This window comes from Danio rerio, chromosome 13 (genome assembly GCF_049306965.1).
Source record: "Danio rerio strain Tuebingen ecotype United States chromosome 13, GRCz12tu, whole genome shotgun sequence".
Classification (NCBI taxonomy): domain Eukaryota; kingdom Metazoa; phylum Chordata; class Actinopteri; order Cypriniformes; family Danionidae; genus Danio; species Danio rerio.
In genome coordinates, this window is record NC_133188.1 from 36,001,516 (window position 1) to 36,026,070 (window position 24,555).

The 24,555-nt window shown below is 35.6% G+C and overlaps 2 protein-coding genes across 5 annotated transcripts in view; both read right to left on the reverse strand.

Annotated features, from left to right (window-relative positions):
* Positions 1-3,441: 3,441 nt before the first annotated feature.
* Positions 3,442-8,657, reverse strand: kcns3a (potassium voltage-gated channel, delayed-rectifier, subfamily S, member 3a). 3 transcript variants are annotated; one of them, XM_005156868.6, is made up of 3 exons: positions 8,545-8,657; positions 7,908-8,204; positions 3,442-6,311 (listed from the first exon to the last, which is right to left on the reverse strand). In XM_005156868.6, the coding sequence occupies exon 3, from the start codon at positions 6,217-6,219 to the stop codon at positions 4,720-4,722; it is 1,500 nt and encodes a 499-aa protein (XP_005156925.1). In that variant the 5' UTR covers positions 6,220-6,311; positions 7,908-8,204; positions 8,545-8,657; the 3' UTR covers positions 3,442-4,719.
* Positions 8,658-9,262: 605 nt separating this feature from the next.
* Positions 9,263-24,555, reverse strand: part of wdr35 (WD repeat domain 35) — a 48,074-nt gene continuing 32,781 nt past the window's right edge. For both annotated transcript variants that reach the window (NM_001145589.1, XM_021480623.3), the window contains 9 exons: positions 24,056-24,259; positions 21,810-21,956; positions 20,740-20,872; positions 20,532-20,642; positions 19,338-19,502; positions 17,696-17,836; positions 17,338-17,494; positions 12,659-12,899; positions 9,263-9,661 (listed from right to left, as the gene is read on the reverse strand). In NM_001145589.1, the coding sequence (NP_001139061.1) occupies positions 9,511-9,661; positions 12,659-12,899; positions 17,338-17,494; positions 17,696-17,836; positions 19,338-19,502; positions 20,532-20,642; positions 20,740-20,872; positions 21,810-21,956; positions 24,056-24,259 (1,450 nt within the window). In that variant the 3' untranslated portion in view covers positions 9,263-9,510. The remainder of the gene's footprint in view (positions 9,662-12,658; positions 12,900-17,337; positions 17,495-17,695; positions 17,837-19,337; positions 19,503-20,531; positions 20,643-20,739; positions 20,873-21,809; positions 21,957-24,055; positions 24,260-24,555) is intronic.

Here is a 24,555-nt window from a genome sequence, read left to right on the forward strand (position 1 = left end):
TTGGTGTAAGTCATGAGGCATTCAGGTCAGCCCTTAAACACTTGAGCACACAAGCGTGACACATTGATCAATGGCCACGTCTCAAACAGAGGCCGATCTATCCAAGTTAAAGCCACTTGCCAAACGGATGCCGTTTCAGCAGTAATACATCCTCCATGGCAGACAGCCCTAACATTTGGATCTCTCATCCTGCCTCTAATACAGCCTACTGACATAAGTCACTCTAAAAAATGAGAGAGACAGAACAATGGAGAGGGAACACGTTCCCTCTGTGTAGAGGACAGGTGAACTTGAACTCATAAGGGATTATTGATAACGCACTTAAGCAATAATGCATTAAGAACTGCTCATTAGAAGGTCAGAAAATAAGCAGTTGATTAAAAGGATTAAAGGGATCTGAAATCGTTTTCTCACTCTTCACTTGTTCCAAACATGTTTGAGTTACTTTCTTCTGTTGAACACAAAAGAAGATAGCCTGAAGAAAGCTTTCGAAAAATGCACTTTACAATAACATTACATGAATAATGATGTATTGATATGTATGTATATGTATATGTATATGTATATGTAATTAAATGTCACTTCAGTATGAAATAATGATGAGTTAAGGCATAAGCTTATCAAGAACTAACTTTAATATGAGTCATGACTTCTACCTTAATAACTTGTTAGTGCGTTTGTTAATTAATGTATTTTGAAATTTAAGTACATGATGTAACTACATGAACCTGTTAACGTATCTTTATAGCTTTACTTGGTGGGGCACATTATCATTTACTCATTCCTAACTACCCATAAACCCCTGTTTTTAAAAGTAACATTTATGTATCTAGTGTGTGTTTACATAGAACACTTTTAATTGCTTTTTAATTTTCATCAAAATGGACAGTTTAAACACAGGAGGTCCTGAGTAGTTAAGATGGCAACATAGGTTTATTCTGAAAACGTAGCCCTATATACTGTACATTTCAGGAGATGGCGAATTATGTAGCCAGAAGTATGTATGGCTGCATTTTATCTTTAAAACGAACGCTACAGGGCGGTATGATGCCGTTTCTTTTCTTGCTTACCAGCTGACCGATAATCTCCGTTTGGATGGCTTTCTCGCCGTACCTAGTTTGTCTGGTAGCTTGACATGTAAATCGGAGGACTTGAGATGCAGAGCGGACGTGATCACGACAACAGGGTTCGAGTCCGATGAAGATGGGTTCCAGAAAGCAGTTTAGTCAAAAACAAAAGGTAAAAAAAAATAAATAAACAAGTAAGTAACAGGGTGAGAATGTTGTAAAATCTTTTTTGCTTTTTAAAACAATGTTGGATGTAGGGAGGTGGGTGGGCGGGTCAATCGGTGCTTTTGAAAACATTATTGGTTGGGATTAGGAAAAGAGGAGGGCGGGTCAGTCAGTCATTCGATAGTGTCCTCTGGTGGATTTATGTGAGAACAGTAGCTGAAGAGAAATTTGAGATCTAAAAAACTGTACACAGCATCTTCTGCAAAAACAAAAACTGAAAAAAAAAAAAACGTAGCTCCTGGGACGTATTTTGCTCTCCCAAGAAATGTGTATAAAGGTATATAATCAGAATGAACCTGGGTTGCTAGAAAGAGTTATTAATAATGTGCTCATCCAAGTAAAATAATGACAAAGATGAGTCATGAGTTCATATTGGATACATTTAGCTTCAGCTAAAACGTTTATGTATTAATTAACACTTTAGTTTAAGCTATAAATGTAATCAATATGAACTCTTGACTTATCATTATGTCATGACTTTACCTAATTTACATAATTCATATTATGTTATCATTTATATTATAATGAAGTAGTTTTCAAATACTTTAAAGGGTACATTGTATGTACTGTTATTGTAAAGTTTTACCAATATTTGAGGAATATTCTTGCAGGTATTTTTCTGAAATGTTGAGTCACTCAAGAGTCAAATCAAATTGTTGTGTTAAACTTTAATATGTAATTTATAAAAATGTAAACTGGTTTGTATAGAAATATGACTGACTCATTCACAAATGAGGGTTCAACTGGTGTCAGTTATGCAACAGATTTTCAAAAAATATTGTGGTGGCTTAGTGGTTGGCACTGTCGCCTCACAGCAAGAAGGTCACTGGTTGAAGGAGACCTGTCTATGTGGAGTTTGCATGTTTCTCTATGGGATCCGTTCATTTAGGTTTCTTCCTGGTGTTCTGGTTTCCCCCACTGTCCAAAGACATACGGTATAGGTGAATTGGAGAAACAAATTGGGTATAGTGTGTGAATGGGAGAATGTAAGAGTGTTTACCAATGCTAGTGGTTGTCCTATGAAAACATATGCTAGAGTAAAGAGCTGGTTCATTCCACTGTGGCAACCACTGAAAAAGCAGGGAATAAGCCCAAGGAAGTGCACTAGTCATAAATACTACTTTTGTTGCAGTTTTTGATGTTTATTAAGCTCTGGTACTGGGTCTGTGGTGTCATTTACTTTTGCATTCTTCAAATTTTAAAGGTCCATACTTGCCTAATACTCTAATAAGTGGTTCTGTTATTTTATCAGTTGGAATAAATTAACTTTTGCAAAGAAATTTCCTGATTACTGACATGTACAGGGACGACCAAAGTTAATTACAGCAAGCTAGACCACATTATTATTACACAGACAACAAATACAATTATTTTAATCACTTTCAATAGTGTTTTATGAAAATTCAAAGTTTTTTTTTAAAACAATACCAAACCTTTGCATTTACACCTCTGCATGTGGATTTGGTAAGGCAAAATCCAGGCTGAAACCCCAAAATAGCCCTTGACTTTAAGAAGTTAAAGGGATAATTTACCTCAAAATTTTTATTTGCTGTTTTTTTTACCCACCTTTAGAGCTCCCAGGTAGTAGGTGACTTTTTTCTTAAGCAGAACAGCTGAAACTGTTGTCCTTGTGATTCATAAACACTGAGGTCTTATGAAGGCAAATGATTGGTCAGTGCAAAGCTGAATAACAACATTGTTACATTAATCCACAGCCTCTGCAAACAGTCCTGAGCTTGCATCATTATACAATGATCTATGACTATTGACAAAGGCTATGAATTAAAGTAATAATGTTGTAAAAAAAAATAACAATCTTCTGCACTCTGTAAGACCTCAATGTATGAGCAAAAGTCACAGGTATTAATTTAATTTAGTCTCAAAGAGCCAGTAGCTACTAAGTTGACTTTCATAAATCACAAAGGACCACAGTTTCAGCTACAAATCTTCCTTAATGTTCTAAAGAATAAAAAAGGATGGTTTAAATGGCCTGAGGATGAGTAAATTAATAGCAAATTAAAATATCAAGGTGAACTGTCCCTTTAAATTCATTTTTGCAGCCTGATGTAATTTCTGTGTGGATTATACTTTTAAGATATCTTTCCAGACCCATGCAGTGACTGCATAATAAAGAGCAGAGACTCAAATATGCTGTACATCAACACTTTTATTTAACGGGAACATGTCTTCCCTGCTTTTTTCATCTCCTTCTTTCTCTTGCGGCCTCTCGTCCCTCTCGTTGAAATATGCATGCAATCTTTCCATCCTCCCCTCTCTGATGGACACATTAGGGAGGATGGAGTACACCAACATGCCATCTGAAGTCCAGCATTTTAGATGCTGTCATTGTCTATAAAACATTTACGCATAGTTCTTTTCCCCACAGGCACTGCAAAAAGACTTAATTAAATGAACAGCTTGTCTAAAGGATTAAAAAAAACACCTGTCAATCAGTGCTATTAGCTCTTGTACATTTACATTACTGCTAGCACTGGCCTGTTGTTAAAGGGATAGTTAACCCCAAAATGACAAATAACTCACCGTTTACTCACTTTCAATGGTTTCAAGCCTTTATGAGATTCATTTTGAGGAATGTTCATACACTGTAAACCCAAAAAGTTAAGGTAACTCAAACCTTTTGAGGAAACCGATTGCAACAAGCCATTTCAGTTCAAAAACTATAACTAATGAGTACTGTAAACTTAATCCATTTGAGTAAACGAAGCAATTTGAGTAAAGTAAAACCCAATAAATAAAGAGAACTCAAGCCAACTGAGAACTGTAAAACCCAATAAGTTAAAGAAACTTAAATCACTCGAGGAAACCGATTGCTACAAACTATTTGAGTTAAAAAAACTGATCTATATAAGTACTGTGAACTTACTCCATTTAAGTTGAAGTAATGAGGTATTTAATTAACTCATTACCTTCCACACCGAGTTCAAAACTTTTTTTAAATGAGTAGAATTAGCTTTCAGTCAATTTTGAGTTAACTACACTCATTTTATTTGATAAAGTTGACTGCTGGGTTTTACAGTGTAGTGGTAGTGATCTGGTAGCCATTGACATTAATAGTAGGAAAACAATACTATGCAAGTCAATGGCTAAAGGTTTTAAACTTTCTTCAAAAATTTATTATTTTGCGATTAACAGAACTCAAACGGGTTTGGAACAAGCGGAAAGTGAGCAAATGATGACAGAATCATCGGGTTTGGGTGGACTCTCCCTTTAAGATGGTTTCCATAACAGGTTTTGATTCATAAAAATAACAGAAAGCTTGAGACATTTTTCACCCTGAGAACTAAAGAGAAAAAGTGCTGCCGATTAAAGGTCCAGGAGTCACTCAGTAAGAAACAAGAGTCTTATGGTTTCCTCGATATGTGCTGCAGATTCTTGTTCCTTTATTTGAGGTTGTGCATCTTCAGGTTTACGTCACATTGTTGGCTTTTGGCTGTCCAGCAGAGCAGACGAATTCAACATCAGCAATACTGGAAGCATCAGTGGCGTCTCCTTCGCTACTCCTGGAGGATGCGCTGTGCGCCAGAGAGTTCATCTTTTGGCTGTAGAGGTCTGCTATATGAAGAAAAGGCATGCTGAGATCTGGCTGTTTTTCGTCCTCTGTCTGGAGCTGGTCAGACTCCACCAGGGCTTTCTGTCTCTGGTAGTATTTGGAGAACTTGTTAAAGATGATGGAGATAGGAAGGGCGACTACAAGCAGGCCGCAAATGATGCACAATGTGCCGATGAGCTTCCCAGGAAGCGTGACTGGATACGTGTCACCGTATCCCACTGTGGTCATGCTTATCGTCGCCCACCACCAGCCCACCGGTATAGTCTGCAGTTCCGACTCGTGGTCCTCCCTCTCCACAAAATAAATAAGAACTGAAAAAATGGAGATTCCCACGGAGAGGAAGAGGATGAGGAGTCCGACCTCGTGATAGCTGTGTCGGAGAGTCGCACCAAGAGAACGCAACCCGACTGAATGGCGGGCAAGTTTGAGGATGCGAAAGATACGCATGAGACGCAGGATCTGCACCACCCTTCCCACATTCTCAAGCTCCTCGCTTTCCTCAGGATCCACTTTTTCAAATGCCAGCGTGGCATAAAATGGAACGATAGAAGCAAAGTCAATCATGTTTAATGCATTGCATATAAATTTGCGCAAGCACGGTGTGACAACTAATCGTACAATGAATTCGAGGGAGAACCAGAGAACGCAAAAAGTCTCAAACACATCCAACACCGGGTTCTCCACCTCTTTCTCATTGGCGTCCTTCTGGTGGAATTCAGGCATGCTATGGATGCACATGGCGATGATGCTTATCAGTACAACACTCAGCGAAAACACCGCCAGAATTTTCGCAGAGCGTGAGTATCCAGGGTTTTCCAGCCGCAACCAGAGCTCCTTGCGTTTTTCTGCGCACCAGGTGCCCTCAAACTTTTCCAAGTCTTTGTCAAATGCTGACAGTTCCTCCATGGATGAGTCTAAGCTGTCCTGCAGCTGGTTCTGAGGGTCATCCTCATTCCCCCAGTCGGGATCTCCCATGTTCTCTTTCTGTTCCTGAAATCGGTTGCTGCAGCAAGTGTCCAGGTGAAGCTCCTTGATACCCCAGTATTCCAACTCCTGGCTAAAGCTAAACACACACAGCTCCTCCATCAAGTGGATCTTTCCGGTATGATAAAAGTTCAGCACGTAGCGGAAAAAGCATGGATTGCGGTCGAAGTAATACTCTCGGTCCGCTGCAGCGTAGTCATCACAAAGCTGGAGAATAGCGGCCTCTGAGCTGCAGTAGAGCAGCCGGGCCAGTCGTGTGTGGGGGAAGCGTTGGAGGACCACCCGTTCCACTTGCTGCTTAAAACCACCGACGTTGAGGTTGATGAAGCTCTCCTCGGGGCCTCGGCGGTGCAGGAACTGCCCGTACACCATGATGGATGCCAGAACATGAAGGAGTAATTGGGACTGTTGGGCTAAGCAGGTTTGGAGAGAGAGAATGTGAGTGATCAGCTATGGCTCCATGCCTACAATGAAGGAAAATGAGAAGTCTGATTAGCACTTTAAGGACTTTAAAAGCTGACCTGTTGCCATTGAAAAAAAAACATCTTTATTACGTCTTCAATTGCATGACTGACCAGACAAAAACTTAATCAGATTTGAATATGCAGACAGACAGACAGACAGCTAATCTATTATATTCTGCATCTAACTGTAACAACTGTGATGGGATAAAAGCATTCTAGAGCCTAAATCAGCCTTTATAGCTTCTAATGGATATTGATTTGTACAGTGTCGTAAACAAAACCTCAGTGATCATTATGAGCATTTTAACACTAACTCTGACTTTCTTTTCCAGCACTGTAGGGCACTTCAGCTTCAAAATCAGGTCTGAAATTCAAGACATTCAGTGAAGTCATGACAGTTGTGATTGCAGTTTGACATGCTGTGATTTTGTAAGGGTTAGAAAATGGTAATTCTTGTTCTGAAATGATGAAACTTTCACACTGGGTTCTAAAAGTCTGAGACCACTAGAGAAATTGACGCCCTTTGTATTCTTATAAAAATGTGGGCCCTTTATTATCATTATTTATCAATATATTGCCAACATCAGTTTGAGTGAAATAACATACAGTGCTCAGCATATACAAGTACACCCCTCACAAATCTCTCTGTTAAATTTGAATTTTTAACAGGAAGCTCTACAATATAATATTTTTGCATATACATTACATTAGTCAGTACTGATGCCAAATCTGGAGCTTGTCTAACAAAATAACTTAAGATAACGATCCAAAAACTTGAACACTTAAATTTATATGTTATAGAAAAATATTAAATACCCATTTAAAAATAGGACAAATAAAGAGAAGCAAAAAAAAAAAAAATTATATATATATATATATATATATATATATATAGTTTACATTTTTGCAATATTTTGCTTGAATTTATTTGTATTATCTTTTAATTTCTACATATGTTCTGTGACTAAAATAATATTTGAATAAATATACATGTTTGATAAATGCGTTTTGTTTCACAGAGAAATTGATAAAAATACTCATTTTTAAAATGGGGTGTACTCAGGTATGCTGAGCACTATAAGATTTTTCAATACAAACTATATAAGTTGAACAAAATAAACCTGAATTCAAAGTATTTTAGTTCTTAATAAAACACTTCACGATTAAAGGGTTTCAGTATGAATAAAAGCATCTACAAAGAGTGAAATGATATAAATTATATTATTAGAGCATACATTTAAATGTTGCTTCTGCATGTCATTCACTTATTTAATGCACATTTATAGTTCATTTAGAATTACATTATGAACTTCATATTTTCTGCGTGGTTCAGTTATGGACCTCATGATGTACAGAAAAAAAGTAATTCAACAAAACGTAAAGAAGAAATAGTTTTAGAAGAGCAACCTCACAATAGTAAACAATCAAATGTCTGAATCACGTATTTGTTCAAAAGTTTCTTGAAGACGTGGTAAGCTGTGGCTAATAGCGTGTGCGCTCTGTCTCGTCGAACTCCAGCACCAAGGACAGCACCAAAGTTAAGTTCAACAACAACATCGTGCATTTCAAACTAGATGGAAGAAATATCACATTTACCTCCTTAATTTGTGATGGCATCAGTGCACTGCAAAGACATTCGGTGTGGATATCGCCATCCTCCAGCGCCTTCCTTGATAAAGCCGAGTCCGGTGTGCGCTCGTTCGCAGTATTTGCCCCATGTCCCACTGCGCACTGTATCGGGTGGGACACTTGGCACAAAGTGTGCCGCTAATGCACTCGCTCTGCCTCGGGGCAGCTGCGCGTCCGTGCGTCACTGGCCCGTGGCAACTGGTGCGCGCTTGCGCTTTGCGTTTGAGGACGTGCCTCTCAAGCTCCACGGTGCGGCTTTTCCCCCTGAAGCGTCAGAGGTGAAACGAGAGGGACAAAGATAGAGAGACAATATAATAAGAGGGCAGAAGGATGAAAGCAGGGGTACAGATACTCCGACCACCCGTGAAGGGCAGTTAAAGGATTAGAAAACTAATAAAAGACTGAGATTAAAGATCCCCTGAGTTACTGCTGAGAAAAGCTACAGAGGGCGGCTGAATGTTGTGAAAATAAAAGTTTGAGGTAAAATCGCTCTCGTTTTATTAGCAAGAAATGTGTAATGATATTTTGAAACATTTTTACAGACAAAAATAATAACATCAACAATATATTTAGTAACTTTAAAGATTGTGTGAAGTAAGTGTACCTTAAAACAGCGAGTTGTCAATGCGTGCACTTTTTTCTCAGCTAAAGCAGGTGCTTCTTTCCCTCGAGCAGCACCTGTGGCACGTGCAGAGAGGAATTGACTGACAACGCCCTCTAGAGGGCGGAAACAGCACATGCAGACGCCACTGTAATGCTAACTCGGGTTTAAAATGTGTTATTATGTTTGTTAATACCAAATTAGGCTACTTACGTAAAAAGGAAAAACAACTACTAGCGTTGTAGTGCAATAAAGAGAATGGCGTTTGAGAAAAACCTATAAATACAGGTCTATTTAACAAGTAACAAAACATTCTGTCAGAAGCGTTAGCCCTCGAAACCGCCTGTAGAGGACAGCATTGCGTGCCATACGACACGATTATTAATAATATTAACTTATGAATATAAAAATGTCAGAATCTCTCTCGACAGGTTCATAAAATTGTGTAAATACTCCACTTAAAGTCAAAAGGACTGACACAAGTGAACCAGAAAGTCTGAAAGATAAAATGTATTTTCTTACATCATTCATAAATGTGGAAAATGTATTTTAGATTGTAAAGCAAATTGTTCCGTTGTATAATTGTTCTGTTGTTGGCGGAAATAACAAGATACACACACAACATTACATTATCCAAGTAATTAATGTTAAACTTTGCAAACAGGTAAACAATGTTTAGAAAACTGTCAAATAGAGATGAATGAATTTACTTCACAAATGATTTTCAGCTGAAAAGAACTGTTTAATATTATGTCAAGTAAATGCATACATACATTTTATTACATACATAAATATATGAAAAGGCTGTTGAAAGGAAATGAAAAGTATAAAAATATGTTCATTTGTTTGACCATCCAAATAACATTTTATCCCTTTTAACCCAAAGGCAGAGTTTTTATCCTAAAGTACATAAAAAAGACTGACATTTGATGGAGCGAGGGCTGAGATTGGGAATGCCACTGGAAAATATTATCCCACTGTGGAGTGACAGAGGGGACAGAAGTTTTGTTGTGTGATCTCCTGCTCCAGAGCACAGTGTTTACACACACTGCACATCCAGAACTGGTACTCTGAAATCACTCTTCCAGTGACTATACAGGTAGGCAACTTGCCCTCTGGCCTGAGAAAGAGATATATAGAGAGAGTAAAAGACAAATAAAGAAAAAGTCACTCATCAAGACACAATGCATATTAGTTTAACATATCTAAGAGTTATTTTGCATATTCACTTACAGTATATGTTTTGTGCTTATTCTTAACTGGTGGTTGAAAGGATTAGTTCACCCAAAAATGAAAACTCCTTTATTTATTGCTCACTCTCATGTTGCTCCAATCAACTGAGACCGTCGATCATCCTGAGGGAGCTCTCAGATTTCATCTAAAATATCTTTATTTGTATTACGATGATGAGCGGTTTAGAATGTAACAAGAGTGAGCACTTAATAACAGAATTTAAATTTTTGCATGAACTGAGTCTTCAAGTAGCATGTTATGACTAAATCACTAAATAATTAATCATTATTAATTATTAATTAATTAAATTATTTTAAATTATAAATTAATTAATAAAATAATAATTATATTAATCATTATGAATTATTTAGGCCGAATTTTAACCCAGTAAAGGGTAAATATAAATAAAATAAATAATTATTTTGAATTATTACTCTGTTGTGAATCAAACACAGCTAAAATAAGAACAAAAGATTTGTCGTAAACATAAACACAAGTAAAACATGGCATTTAGATGTAATTCATAGAAAATTTTATCATGAAAATTTGTGTGATGAGTGTTGGTTCCTTTCTTTATAAGATTTAACATTGCAAATAATTAAATCACTAAAATAAAATGAAAAAAAATATGATGCTTTAAAATTAACTGTAAATCAAAAAATACTTAAAAATATCATAATTAACATATTTTTTAACAATGAAAATAATAAAAAACAATTACAAGAAAATAGCATATTAGACTGATTTCCTAAGGATTATGTGATCTGAAGACTGAGGGGGATGCCCTCGTGTCAACAAGCTTTGCGCACCCTCAGGCCTAACTTTAGGCATGAATTTTTGTCACAACTAAAACGCCATGGAGAAGCGAGATCAGCCATCAGTGGTAGACTGTGGAGATATAACTAAGGCCTTACTCGCACTCTCTGTGTCATGTGCACTAACTCTCTCTCCTTTTTCTTGACTTTAGTCAATGACGGTGCTGCGCGCATCAGTTTCCCAGATTCGTCAGAAATTAAGCCACAAATTGACACAGGTAAAGAAAGGTTCAACTTCAGTCATGTCCATGTTATGAAGAACTATCAAAATGTCCTCTGTTGATTATATTAGACTTGTTTTCAATAGCGATTTTAAAACTTTTAACAAAGGAAGTCCTCAGCTATGCATAGACTATTATTAATCAGAAATTGAGTGTACACAGTTTTACGTTAGGAAATGCAGTCTTGAATTTACAAACAGTCGGCAAGTACCGCAGAACAGATGTAACACGCTGATAAAATTCAGTTTTCAGTCACGCTCATGTAAAAGTAATATTCAACTCATAAAGTTTTGCCTTCATTTATTTTTGTTTTCAGTTGTCATATAAAGCACGAGTCTTCAAACACATTTTTAAACATAATAGATGAACTCATTTCTAATAACTACTTTTTTGTCTTTCCCATGGTGACAGTTAAAGCATAATATTTGACTAGTTATTTTGCAAAATACAGTTGCAATCAGAATTATTAGCCCCCCTTTGAATTTTTGTTTCTTTTTTAATATTTCCCAAATTATGTTTAACAGAGCAAGGAAATTTTCACAGTATGTCTGATAATATGTTTTCTTCTCAAGAAAGTCTTATTTGTTTTATTTCAGCTAGAATAAAGGCAGTTTTTAATTAAAAAAAAAAAACATTTTAAGATCAAAATTATTAGCCCCTTTAGGCTATATTTTTTCGATAGTCTACAAAACAGACCATCATTATACAATAACTTCCCTAATTATCCAAAACTGCCTAGTTAACCTATTTAACCTAGTTAAGCATTTAGATGTCACTTTGAGCTGTGTCTTGAAAAATATCTAGTAAAATATTATTTATTGTCATCATGGCAAAGTTAAAATAAATCAGTTATTAGAGATAGGTTATTAAAACTATTCTGTTTAGAAATTTGTTAAAAACAATCTTCAATCTCTGAAACAAAAATTGGGGGAAAAATAAACAGGGGGTCTAATAATTCAGGGGGGTTGATAATTCTGATTGCAACTGTATTTGTATTCATAATAAAGTAACTTAATTAGGTTATGTTAACTAGGAAAGTTAGAATAATTAGTCAAGTTATTGTATAACTGGTTTATTGTGTAGACTTTAAAAAAAATCCTAAGGAGGATAATAAAATTAACCTTAAAAAAATGTTTTGTTTTTTTTTATTAAAAACTTTTTATTGAAGAAAAACTATAAGAAATAAGACTTATAAGGACTCTAGAAGAATTATTTTTGTTTTATAGGAAACACTGATATTTTTCTTGGTTTGTTAAAGATCATCTGGGAAATAATATTTTTAATTAATGGTAGGGCAAAAAAACAAAAAAAAAATAACTTCATCTGTATCTGTTAAAGTTTACAGGTGCAAAAATGTGTTATCCTACTACAATACAAAGTTACTTGTCAAATACATTTACTTATTTAATTAGCTTGTTCATAAAGACTGCAGAGTGATGCATGAAAAAAATGACTTTGAACAACTGTTTAAGTAATCTGTGATATATGTTAAAGTGTGCCCCCTAAAGGTACAAGTGGCCCCTGCCCGGTCCCCCAGTTACTCTGGTCTAGAACCTCTCCTATCCAAATGTTTTAACAGTAGCAGACAATAACTAACCATCCCACTGTTTTACTACAGCACACTGACGTAATGATTGAAATGGTCTGGAAATGTAAACCAGACACACCCACAGTAATATCCGTCTACGTCATACACTTCGTAATTCACACGCCACTAATCTCACACTATTTTACACTCGCGTCACTGTGACCTCACAGCCGCAACAGAAGATCCGCCTCAGTAACTGTTAATGTTTCCAGTGGTTGTACAGTTATGCAGCACATCTGGTCTATGCACCCCTGTCTTACCCTTCAGTAAGGCTGTCTCGCTGGCTTTGCCGGGTGTCTCTGGGACTGTGTTTGGTGAAGATCTCCAAGGCCAGGTCTTCATAAAGCTGCCTCTGATCTGGAGTCAGTGTTTCCAGAGACTCCAGCTTAATGAAGGCGCGTGAGCACGTACCAAACGCGCCGTTGGCAGAAGAGCAGATGGCTAACAGAGAGTAAATCTCCACAGCAGGGATAATGTCCTCATAATCACGGAGATGGAGAGCTAGGAATAGAGAAATAAGTCATTACTGCACTGCTGTACACTTGAGAAACAATGATTAAGCATTTAAAGCACACCAAATGCTAATCTTTTTAAGGATAATCTAATAACACTGTTTTATCAATTTAAGTGCATTATGATGCTATGATGACTCTACAGTTTTGTAGCGATTAAACAATAATTTTAAGATTTCAGTATAAGCAATCTATTGGTTATCTGTCATAACATGAAAATAATTTACAATCAGACAATTATTTGCAGTACATGCCCAACTATAAACAGCGGGGAAAATTAGTATTGAAAACGTCACCATTTTTCTCAGAAAACATATTTATAAAGGTGTTGTTGACTTTGAAATTTTCTTCGGATGTTGATAGCATGCACAAAAATCTATATATGCAAAGAAAACAAATCTAATTAGTTTACAAATGAAGTTGTGCAATAAAATGAAATGACACAGGGAAAAAGTATTGAACATCTGAAGAAAGGGAGGTGTAAAAGGGCATGGAAAGCCCAGACAGCAGCTGAAATCTCTCAGTAGTTCTTCAGCAATTATCTGCTCTTCGTCATTGTATATGAATATTCGCTGCTTCAGTCCAACGTCTACATTAGCAGGATGATGAAGATGAAACCAGGGTGGACATTTCAGCAAGACAATGATCCAAAACACAGACAAGGAAATTCTCAAATGCTTTCAAGGAAAGAAGATCAAGCTATAGAATGGCCCAGCCAATCACCTGACTTGAATCCAATAGAAAATAAAGATCAGATTTGATAGATGAGACCAAAAGAACTCATGTGACTTCATTCTCTACATATATCTTTAAGCTACTATCATTAAAAAAGCCTTTTATATATTTTTTTATATTAAATACGTTTCAGTAGTTCAGTACTTTCTCCTTGTGTCATTTCATAGCTATTTCACATAACTCATTTTCCAATTTTTTTTTCTTCTTTTTTTTATCTTTGTATTGTTTGGGTTTTTACCAAAATCTTGTTCAATTCACTGTCACCAGCTCCTTTAGAAATATTATTCTCAAGAAAAACATGATGTGTTCTGTATACCGTATATGCTGAATATTTAATAAATTAATATTTTTTTATCAATTTCTCAGTGAATATTGCCAATTATTTCCGGTGCTTTTAAAACAAAATTGTTTTATTAACAGTTATATTGATTATAATTTATGAAATTGTTATATTCAATAAAAAGAGTTTGGTCACCTAACAACTAATAGAAATAGCAAAAGAAAATGTTTAACCCAATTTAAACTCAAATTAGTCATAGCAAATATTCTTTATTGTTTCTTGTTGATTTTTCCTGTTTATTAAAATGATATATACTATTTCCACCAACATATTTCTTTGGGCGTACTGACTTTTGGACTGTGATATTAGGTTTTTATTTTTTGTATGATTAGTTCCAGTTTTTGCTTTGGTACTGATTAATCTAACACATAGGCACATATATATTATTGTAAAACATCCTATAGAAAGTATTAATATTACAACGAGATCTTTGAGGGGTCAACTCATTTATGCTGAGCACTGTATTTTAATAAAGCAATAAAAGCACATTTTAATATACAAAGAAAGCACAGAAGACATAAACATTGACCCACACAGACACATGCATGCACACCGCTTTTCCAGGTGGTCCAGAATATGATGTAAGCTGTGGTTTAAACGTTTTGTCTAGACTTTTGTGTAAGCAACTGACTTTAGCGAGGGTGTACATGTGAACCGAATGCTGTAAAGACTTGACTGTGAGTTTGTTTTCTCTGTTCAGGTGAGCGGTTCAACACTTTATTGCAGACAAGACCAGACATACCATGCATGCATACTCACACACACACACACATTCACAGTCCTCGTAATATTCCTATGGGGTTCATTACTTCGGTCTGTAGAAATAATTAGTAGTAATACTAAATGTGTTTATATGGTACACAGGGATTTTAGACAGATTTTGGTTCAATTTATGTATCTATTATTATGTTTTGTATCTATAGTTTATTTTAATTATTTTTTATTCTTTTCCTTTCGTCTTGTTTTACAGCACTGTGGTCAACTATTGCTGTGTTTATTTGTGCTTTATAGGTAAATAAACTTAATTAAATTTTTAAAAATCTATTTAAGACTGGAGAACAAAATATAAAGAGTGAGTGAAATGCATTAATTCATTTATTTTCTTTTGGCTCTGTCCCTTTATTCATCAGGGGTCGCCACAGCGGAATGAACCACCAACTCATCAAGCATATGTTTTACACAGCAAATGCCCTTCCAGCTGCAACCCATCCCTGGGAAACATCCATACACACTCATTCACACTCATACACTACGGACAATTTTGTTTATTCATTCCGACTATAGCGCATGTCATACCATAAGAATCTTATACCGGCCCATGCCTAACCCGGAGAAAACCCATACTAACACGGGGAGAACATGCATATATTCAAAAATATAATAGAATATAATCATATATATATATATATATATATATATATATATATATATATATATATATATATATATATATATATATATATATAAAACCTAATATTTAATAAAGTTAATAGTAAAAAATGTTTTATGAAATCAAGTTTTTAATAAAGATAGAGATAGACTTCTATGTTGTGCACGAGGTAGCTTAGATGCTTTTAATTAAATTAAAGTCCATTAGAAAATACAGATGGCATCTAAAAGTTCATGATGAGTTTCCATTTTGGTAACACTTCATTTTGATGGTCCAATTGAGTATTAGTAGACAGTCTGCTTAAGTTAATACCTGTTAATACTGCGCCTTCAACAGGCATTTAATTGGCTGTAAGAAACTTTGCAAGTACATGTCAACTTACACTAACCCTAACCCCAACCTAACAGTCTACTTATAATCTAATGAGAATTAGTTGGCATGTTGATGTAATGCAATTAAAATTCAACAAACGGAACATCAAAATAAAGTGTGTCCTCCATTTCTGTCATTTCTATAGAGAAATCAGCATCAGTTAATAAATATTTGCTAAGAATCAGGTTTGTAGCATTATATAATTTTTTTGTTGTGCCATATATTTCCACAAAAAGTCTTATTATTATTTTTTCCAACTAGAACAAAAGCAGTTTTCATTTTTAAAGAAAACATACATTTTAAGGACATAATTATTAGCCCTCTTAAGCTATATGTATTTTTTACCTACATGGCTACAAAACAAACCACTATTATACAATGACTTGCCTAGATACCCTAACTTGCAAAACAGGCTCATTCTGAAAACATAGTCCCGTGCCATTTCTGGAGACAGCGAATAATGTAGCCGGAGGTACATTTTATTTTTTAAGCGAACACTACGGAGCGGTATGACACTGTTCCTTTTGGCGCTTCCCAACTGACCGCTCATGTGGAGGGCTTTCCCGCTGCAACCAGTTTGTCCCATTAGCTCGTCGTGTACGTCAACTGACTTGAGATGTAGAGAGGAGACGACTACGACCGAGTTCAAACAGAATCCAAAAACTAAAATGAACGAGTGAATAACAGGGTCAGAATGTGGTAAAATCTGAAAACGTGGTAAAAACCAGACGGGGGCTTTTCTTTTTCTGGACAGCTTTTGTAAACCATCAAATAGGGAAGTAAGTGGGTGGGCGGGTTAATCGGTAAAATTAGTTGGGTTTAGGGAAAGATGGGGTTGGGTCAGTCGATTGGCCGGTCGCCCAGTCAATCATTCAGTCGGTCATCAGTGGCCTCTGGTGGGTTTATGCGAGAACAGCGTGGGAGCAAGAGACATTTCAGATACTAAAAAAAGCGCACAATGCGGCCTCTCACAGATTTGCGAAAACAAAAATGCAAAAATACGTACCTCCCGGGACGTATTTCGCGGTCTCCAGAAACGTCCACAGGACAACGTTTTCAAAATGAGCCTGGGTTGCTAACTTGCCTAGGTAATCTAATTAACCTAGTAAAGCCTTTAAATTGCTATTTAAGCTAAAGACTAGTATCTTGCAAAATATCTAGTAAAATATTATTATCTGTCATTATAGCGAAGATAAAAGAAGTCAGTTATTAGAAATGAGTTATTAAAGCTATTATGTTTAGAAAATTTCTCAGTTAAACAGAAATTAGGGGAAAATGAAAAAAAAAATGTGGCTAATAATTCTGACCTCAACTGTACAGTATATATGCCACTGATTACATAATGCTTGCAACAATAATAAACTAAATATACACAAATTGGGATAAAATCTTAATCAACACCTTCAATAGATCATAAATCTTGTAGTGGATAAGAATCATCAAAAATATCAGATTGCTGCTTTCTTAACAAACTATCTCTTGCCATTTGGCTGACATCCAAAAATCATATCATATAGTCTAAAACCAGCATAAGCTTTCGCAGTTAAGTATGTGTGCTTTAGCAGTTCATTGAGGCTTTATATAAGTCACCTGTCCTCATAGCCGCGTCCACCTTGCCATCGTACAGCTGTCTTTGCGCAAGCAGGAAGAAATGATAGGCCTCTGCCCCGCGCCAGGCGTCATCCAGGATACGACTGTCTGAAGACGACTCATCTTCCTCTAACAGTCCTGCTAATGCACTGGTAGCCTGAAATAAATCACACACAGACAAATTACCCACCACTAGGCTGTAAATGAGCCCTTCATCACAAGTTATTTCCTGCCCCCATGATGCTGTCGGACTCTGAGTCAGGCTACAGCTGCAGACTGCCACATTGAGAGGAACTGACCAAGTGCAAAGCAGTTGGAAACAGAAAGTCCTGTATGAGTATATGAACAGTCGAAGTACCTCTGATTTCTTGCCTTTGGTTTTGCTTTGCTGTGAGCTTTTGATCTGCGTGTGAAAGTCCTCCACCAGCAGGGCAGCGAGCACATATAGCTTCTTCACTCGCAGCGGTCGTGTTCTCTTTTTCGCCTCTTCTTCAGCAATCTATGTGAAATACATTATTTAAAAATCACCCACTTTTACCCTTTCATTTTGTAGACTTTGTTGCCTTCTTAACCCTAATGGCCAACGCACACCTCTCACCAGTGCTGCTATACAGCCATAGCACACTGCTAATCATGTAATATTGCTCATTTATTTATGTATATATATATATATATATATATATATATATATATATATATATATATATATATATATATATATATATATATATTCCAATAAATTACAATTAAAACATTTTTTTACAGACATAAGTCCTACAAAAAAATTACAAGTAAGCCCTGCTTAATATAGGAAAAGCTCATATATATATATATATATATATATATATATATATATATATATATATATATATATATATATATATATATATATATATATATATTTATTTATTTATTTATTTTTTTATGGTAATGTGTTGCAAAGTTTTAGAGCATAGATCTGTCTTACTCTTAAGCGGGAACAATTACTAGGAGCTGAGCTGAGAACCTAAGTGTTCTTTGGGGGGAATACAATAGCAATTCTCTCCTTTATGGTCTTCCACAGAAATCCCTCCATAAGCTTCAACTGGTCCAGAACTCAGCTGCCCGCGTCATCACCACAACTCCTTTTCACCATATAGCCAACATTTTACAAGATCTGTACTGGCTTCCAATCTAATCCAGAGTCGATTATAAAATATTACTGTATATAAAGACATACTGAATCATGTCTTTGTATTTTTTCAACTTCTCAATTTTTATACTGTTGGTTAATTTTAAAATGATATATGTTGTACAACAACAATAATAATAAATTATTAAATTGTGGATATATATATGTTGTACAGTGACCTTGAGTTTCTTGACAGGCGCTTTAAATAAAATGTATCATAAATATAATAATTAATACAAACTTAAGGTTCAGATAAATAGGTAGGAGCAAGTCCATGTAGAGTTTTAAATACATAAGTTACTTCTCAAATGGATCAGGCTGTTTGTTCCACCTTTTTTAATAGATGTCGGAAAACGCACATCCATTTCAGTTTCTTAGCACTTTAATATGAACAATAATAGGGGGGATAGTTTGACCTGGTCAATTCCAACAGGAATTCTCATCCATTGGAAGTGCATTAAAAGTGGATTTGTAATCAGAGAAAAGAAAACATCCGGGGCTCAGCTAATACTAAAGTGTTTGTGGCTCAAAGTAGAGATTGTTCATGGGCAGCCAATGAGGTCTTAGGTTGGCATTAAGCTAATCTGTTGCAAATCCATATAGGTTTGTGTGGAAAGTACGATTGGCATAATGACAACTCATTTCCAAATCTGATCTTTCATTTGTGAAACAATAACTCCATTTATCAAGAAAATTTACAAGCATTACAGTACTATTTTACACACCAAATACAAGGTAATATCCAACAAACATAAACATAAAAATGTATTTTAAAAAAAACAACAACTTGTCACTTGCTTCAAACTACATAAGCTGCTACAATTGCTACCTTATACATGAGTTTGGCAGCATCCAGGAAGTGATGGGCTTTTCGGTAGAGCTCTACAGCCTCCAGAGTTTTGTTTTTCTCCAGCAGATGTGAGGCGTATTTGGACAGCAGGGGTCCAATTTCCTTCATACTGTGGTTTTTGGCAAGTTCCACAGCTTTGTTCCACTGAAAAAATGCACATAATTAAAATGTATTTTTTACTGTTGCACATTTGCTACCATCCAAACACTCATCACAGACAGGTTTCAGGAGCAGATGAGTGTGATGACGCTACAGCTGCATCTGGATCTTTCAGTAGAACTGATGATGAGCAGTGTGATCTCTCTGAACCTCTCATTTAAACTAATGAAAGAAGCATCATTATCTCTCAATGGCCAAAAAGCCAGAAAAAAAAAGGCAGTGAGTCAGAATGTATTGAGTGAAGACATGGGTCTTTTGACAAATGCATATTAAATAGGACTGTTAAGGTTTAAGAACACATAACACATTAATATTCAATTCAAAATTATAATGTTGCATTCTTGAAAGAGAAGCTGTGTATGTGTGTGCGTACAGTCCAAAGACATGCACTATAGGTGAATTGAATACTAAATTGAACGTAGTGTGTATGTGTGTGTGTGTGTGTGTGTGTGTGTGTGTGTGTGAGTGTGTGTGTGTGTGTGTGTGTGTGTGTGTGTGTGTGTGTGTGTGTGTGTGCATGTGTGAATGAGTGTGTATGGATGTTTCCCAGTTCTGGGTTGCAGCTGGAAGAGCATCTGCTGTGTAAAACATATGCTAGATAAGTTGGCGGTTCATTCCGCTGTGGCGACCCCTGATAAATAAAGGGACTAAGTCGAAGGAAAATTAATGAGTTAATGAATTTAGAAATGAAATTTAAACATGTTTAACAAAGGTAAAATTAATTAAAGCCTTTTGCTTCTTAAAATTTGCATAAATAAATTGGTAAGTGTTTAAAAATACATAAAATGTGATTAGAAGCTAATGTGCAAACTACAAAGACATAAAAAAATATATTAACTAAATAACTAAATGAATAATAATTTATTAGAAATAAATAGCCCTGATATACTATGATTTTGAGCGTAAAAAATTTAAATAATAGTTTTACATATAAACCATTTACCATTCATAACATATTAAAACCTTAGTTGTAACAAGGCTATATTCCGTGTAGATTTGTATATAAATGCTCACCTGGTTTAGATGCACACAGGCATCCACAGCTGCTTTGGGCTGGTTACATTTCAGAAACGCGCTGACGGCCTGCTCGCACATTCCCACAGTAACAAACATCTGACCAATATCCTGTACACACAATAGTTTTCAGACAATCTGAACTAAACTTGTTTGCATGGTCTGCTGAGAAAGAATTTAAGAGATATTAAAAAGAGAGAGCACCCACTGGTAGCAGTTTATGGTTTTCCGGCAGGGAGTTTGCAAGTCTCTCCAGACCATCATAGTCCTCCAGCATATAATAACATTCAGCTAAACGCTCCTGGTTTCGGCCTTGCAGGTAATACTGGACTGCATTCAACCTGTAGATCACACATACTTCAAAGTCAGCATAAATGGGAGGTTACAATATTTTTTTCTTCACTACTGTGACATACATGAGACATCAAATTAGAGAAAATGTACAATTTATTATAAGTGGAGTAAGCCTAACAGGAGGGAAGCTAACCTAAAAAGAAAATATTGTGTTGGGGGAAGGGGGGAGAGAGAAGCCAATCTTTCCAAATCTGCAATTCTAAATATTGCATTTTTAAAATGCAAGTTAAAGCCATCCCAAAATGGCTAACCATCCACAAAAAAAAAAAAAAAAAACACACTGGAGGACAGTTTAATGCTGAAGATCTCAATGGTCAATCAGTTCAAACGTGCAACTGGAATTGCTCAGCAGTCCAGTGCTGAACAGGTTATGCATCTTCTTTAGCAAAAAGCATGTTGTGTGGACAGCCAACCTAGAGCCCTGATGTAAACCTATCTGAAAACCTCTGGAAACCCCTTGTTAACAGAGTTAAACCAATGAACTGTGGAAGAGACTGAAGAAGAGTCTCACAGCAGAGCAATGAAAAACATTTGTGATGTCTTGTGTATTAGTGATATCCGCTGCAGAAAACATATGATGGATAAGTTGGTGGTTCATTCCGCTGTGGTGATCACTGATTAATAAAGGGACTAAGCTGAAAATAAAATGAATGATTGAAAGATTCCAACAAAATAAATGGGTTTTGTTAAAGTGCCTTGGTTATTTTGTAAAGCCCTATTCTACTAGCATACTGTAGCCACAGCAAAATGTATTCAAATTCTGAACAATAAATAAAACGTCTAGACAAGAAAAAAAAAAGTTGAATAAACTTTATTTATTCAATCTTACAAAAACATTTGATTTGGTTTATGGCTAAATGAGTGTATGTCACTGAAGCATGTAACAATCAGCTGAATTCATTCAACACTTGTACAGCAGCCTACCATTTTTGTCTGTCTGCAAAGTAGTCTCCAATGGCGTTGTAAGCCTGCTCCAGAAGAGCATCATCAGAGTCACCTGATCCTGTCTTCAACAACTGCAGAACCCTGAACCAATCACCGAGCTTTATGCGCAAACTGATTGCCAAATCCCTGAAGAGACCAGAGGAAGCAGGATGAAAAATGAACATTCAAAATAAATCGATTTTTGTTGGTTTTTAATTTAAATAATTAAAATGTTGGCTAGAACCACATAAACAAAACTCCACATCCAGACCAAGAGAAACATATTTGGAAATGGATTTGAGTGCTTTTTTTTTTTTTTTTTTTTTTGCATCCATCTGTGTAGTTTATTAAATCTGATACTCCATTAAATTAAAATATGCTAATTTATTGTTAAATGCCAGAAAAAAATCAAACAGCTATTGTTTGGTAAAAAGAACAAAAAAATAGTAAAAATATGTATGTAATATATATAAACAGAAATATAAATCAGTACTATTTGTAATATGGCATTGAAGGAGTGCCTTCATTAAAAAGAATAAGTACTATATATTTACATTTTAGTGTTGGAATTATTTATTTTAGATTGATTTTATTTTAAACGCGTTTCTTGTCTAAGCAACCTGTCTAACTTTAAGTTTAGTCTATGAGCTATATTATACACACAAGCTAAACTTAAATTCCATGTTCCTTTTAGTTTCATCTAACAAGTTAACAAGACAAAGGTTTTATGACCTGTATTTTGTATTAAAACTTACCAAACATAGAACATAAGAGAGAAATCAAAATTGAATGTTTATTTTGCTTGTGCACATTGCACCGAAGTTCATTTGAAACCCACTGGTTCATTTGAGACCCACTCTTTGACTATGTTCACATCGACATCAGTAATCAAATTATTTGCCATAATCTGAATAAGACAGTAATATGATTAAGATGTTTACATCATACACATTTTTATAACAAAAATTCCAGAACTTTTCCAGGACTTTCAAGTCAATTTTCATGACCTAATGTTTCATGTAATGTCTACATATATAAAAATACTTCTATTATAAAGCCGCGATCACGCTGCTCTTTTCACTCCATAGACTTCCATTTATAGGTATGCGAATGCATACAGCAAGCACGTGTTTCGCATTTCACTGCATTAGAAAGTTCAAGCTTGGTGAATTCTTACCAGCAAAATCACATCAGGTGATTGCGTGAGACCAATAGAAGATCATTTAAAATAATACATTTAAAATATGGAGCAATCGCTCACTTTTATTAATGTCTAATCATATTGTTTAACTCCGCCCCTTTTCACAGCGCTGTACGACAGAAATTTGCAAGCAAAAGCTCTACTGTGACCTCAGCTAGTGTGACAGTCGCTTTGGACAAAAATGTCTGCTAAATGACTAAATGTAAATGTAATTTCCAGGCCTGGAAAATGCCATGTCAAATTTCCATGACTTTTCCAGGTTTTCAATGACTGTTTGAACCCTGTTACATGAGTTGCTTTTTGAATGTTCCTTTCATGATCCTGTTTTACATGTTATAGCACATAATTTGATTATTGTCATTGTGTCACTGCGTTATCCACACTTCCTCTGGAGTTTCATGTAATTTCGGGTCTTTCATTTTTAATTTGTCAACTTTTAATTTGTCGACTTACTACAATTTGGCACTTCCACTTTTTTTGGGAACTTTTCATGCATGCCACCGTGTCAAACGATAAATTGGATGCGAGTATGAACTGCTGGAAGAGTGTTGTTTTAATGAAATTTGATAACGCACACCGTATGGGAAAAAAACTCAGCGTTTTGCGATGCAGGTGTCTGTGGTCTTTCTCTGACTTGGGTAGATGCAGAGAATAGTGTCAAACAGTCGTGTGTGTTTAGAATATCTTTTCACAAAATGCGGCGAAAGTCCTTCATGATAGTTAGTTTGATTAAGGTGTTTAAATGCAACTAAAATCGGCATACTCCACATGTCCTAATTTAATTTCTGTTTAGTTCGATTATGACCTAAATCGGATTTAATTAATCAAAAACATTTTAATTAAATTAAATACAAAAAATTAATAAATAAAAAAGAATTTAAATAAAAATCTCTGTTTACATGGTAGACTTTTAATCAGAGTATTGTCCTAATCAAATTATTGGTGTCCATGTAAACACTCTTTTTGTTTTTATTTAAACCAAAACATGCCAAATGTGGACACATCAAAAGTGTGTAAGTGACTTTAAGTATACATGCATATTTACCTGCGATCCATGTCCAGGTACATCCTCTCTGCCTCCTCGAACCTGCTAAAGTAAGCAGCCACCTCAGCCTGCTTCATGGCTTCACTCTGCAGGTTGCTCAATCTCTTCACAAACTCAATACCCTGATAGTCCCGACAGCGCACAAATGCCTGCTCAGCCATCTTCAAATCCAGCTTCTGCAGCGCTGCTTCTGCCAACAGACGCCTGGAAGCCAACGCATAAATAACTGACTCAATTTATTAAGTACAGAAAATTTGTAACTTCACGATCAAAACCTTAAATCTATATTTATAGAAGCTGACAGACACGTAAGTTGTGATAAAATTATTTAATTGGAGTATCTGTGACGGTGAATAGCAAGATGTGATTAACAAAAGACACTTAAAGGGATAGTTCACTCAAAATTGACAATTCTGTCATAAATAACTTTCCCTTCACTTGTTAGAAAGCTGTTTGACCTCATTCTTCTGTTGAGAACAAATGAAGACTTTTTGACCAAG